The sequence below is a fragment of the Poecilia latipinna genome, unplaced genomic scaffold (genome assembly GCF_001443285.1).
Source record: "Poecilia latipinna isolate Pla-1442-1.1 unplaced genomic scaffold, P_latipinna-1.0 Scaffold451, whole genome shotgun sequence".
In the NCBI taxonomy this organism is placed as follows: Eukaryota; Metazoa; Chordata; class Actinopteri; order Cyprinodontiformes; family Poeciliidae; genus Poecilia; species Poecilia latipinna.
In genome coordinates, this window is record NW_015113067.1 from 307,736 (window position 1) to 309,397 (window position 1,662).

Here is a 1,662-nt window from a genome sequence, read left to right on the forward strand (position 1 = left end):
ATAAATGCCACAGTTTGAAACAAAATATTTCATTAGCAAGCAAAATATTTAACTTGTTGATCTAAACATTTAGCTAGCAAAGTAAACGTTTAGTTCCATAAATATTTAGAGGGCAAGCAAACGAAATATTAAGCTCTGAGCTAAATATTTATAGACATATTTTGAGCTAATTATTTAATTCTAAATATTTATATAGTTATAAATATTTATAATATTAATTGTACATATTAATATAAATTATAAATGTATATTTAAAAAAATTATAAATATTAATATTATCTAGCTTGGAGCTAGCTAAATATTTAGTTTACAAACCAAATATTTAGCAAGACGTATTTGCAAAACATTTATTTAGCAAGTTGAATATTTAGTTTACTGACTAAATTTCTAGCTTAGACACTAAAATCTTAAATAACTAACTAGTTAGCTCCAAGCTAAACATTTAGCTCTAAACTATCTAAATATGTAGTTTACAAATCAAACTTTAGTAATAGTTACATTACTAAAGTTTTAGGTAGCAAACAAAATATTTAGCTAAATATTTAAATTGAAGCTAAATATTTAGCTTGCTAACAAAATATTTAGTTTTCTCAGTAAGTATTTAGTCTCAAGCTTTCTGTCTTACAGTATTAACGATCTTGTGTCAAATAAAAGGCTGAACTGGACTGATAGATCTTCTGCAGCTGATCTGTTGCTACTGACCGATGGAGCGTCCAGTTGGGACCCAGAGCCGTCCAGAGCGCCGCCTCGTCCTCGTTCAGCGTGTCCTGCAGCAGCGACACGGCCGAGCTGGTCATGGCCGGGCTGGACACCGACGCTCCGAACGCCGGACCGCCCGTCGTTTTCACCATCTGAGGACAAGAACCAACCAGGACCAGCGAAACTATTAGTTAAACATCCAGCAGCCAATCAGAGGCAGACTCTGGCTGAAAACAGGAAGTAGAAAAACTCAACAGGTCTAGATTTTTTCTGCTGAGTAAAACCTGCTAATCTGAGCTTCCAACCAGAACCGGGTCGGTTCAGGAACCGGACCAGAACCCGGCTGCTTCCTCTGGGAACTGTAAACAGTAAAGCTGCTGGTTTCCAGTAAAGCTGCTGGTCTGCTGATATGCTCCAGTATTTAGAGATGAAACATGTTTCCAGGTGTTTTTCCACCTGCAGCCGCTCTTCTTCTCTGGTTTCTTAGAGAAGGACCTGAAGAACTTTCGAGTCCTCTGGACTTGATCGACTCTGAACATGTAAAGGACATTTACCATTTATCACATTTAGCTGTTTTATGCCGCATGTCTTTTAGTCCAGCTTCTGATTTAAATAAATAAGAAACTATAACAAGACATAATAATATGTCTTGTTTAAATATTATTTTAATAATACTACAATAATATTGTATTATTTAAATGTTGATTTAAATAAACATCTTCAGTAATATTACAGTTTTGAGAACTGAGGAGAAATTTTCCTATATTTTGCTGATTTAATCTTTCATATTTCCTTTAAAAACATTTTTATCTCCATGTTTCTTTGGAAACAAGAAAAATATGGAAATGATGGAAAAAATTAAGGATGATGACATCATCAGATTTTCTCTTCCATCCTTTCTTCATAGATTTTCTCTCAAATGTCTCCCTGCCTTCCAGTTTTCCTGCCTTCATGTTTTTCCTG

General features: G+C 34.5%; 1 protein-coding gene across 1 annotated transcript in view; it reads right to left on the bottom strand.

Annotated features, from left to right (window-relative positions):
* Positions 1-1,662, bottom strand: part of eps8l1b (EPS8 signaling adaptor L1b) — a 22,432-nt gene that overhangs the window by 8,103 nt on the left and 12,667 nt on the right. The window contains 1 exon segment of the mRNA XM_015038775.1: positions 703-851. Within this exon segment, the coding sequence (XP_014894261.1) occupies positions 703-851 (149 nt within the window).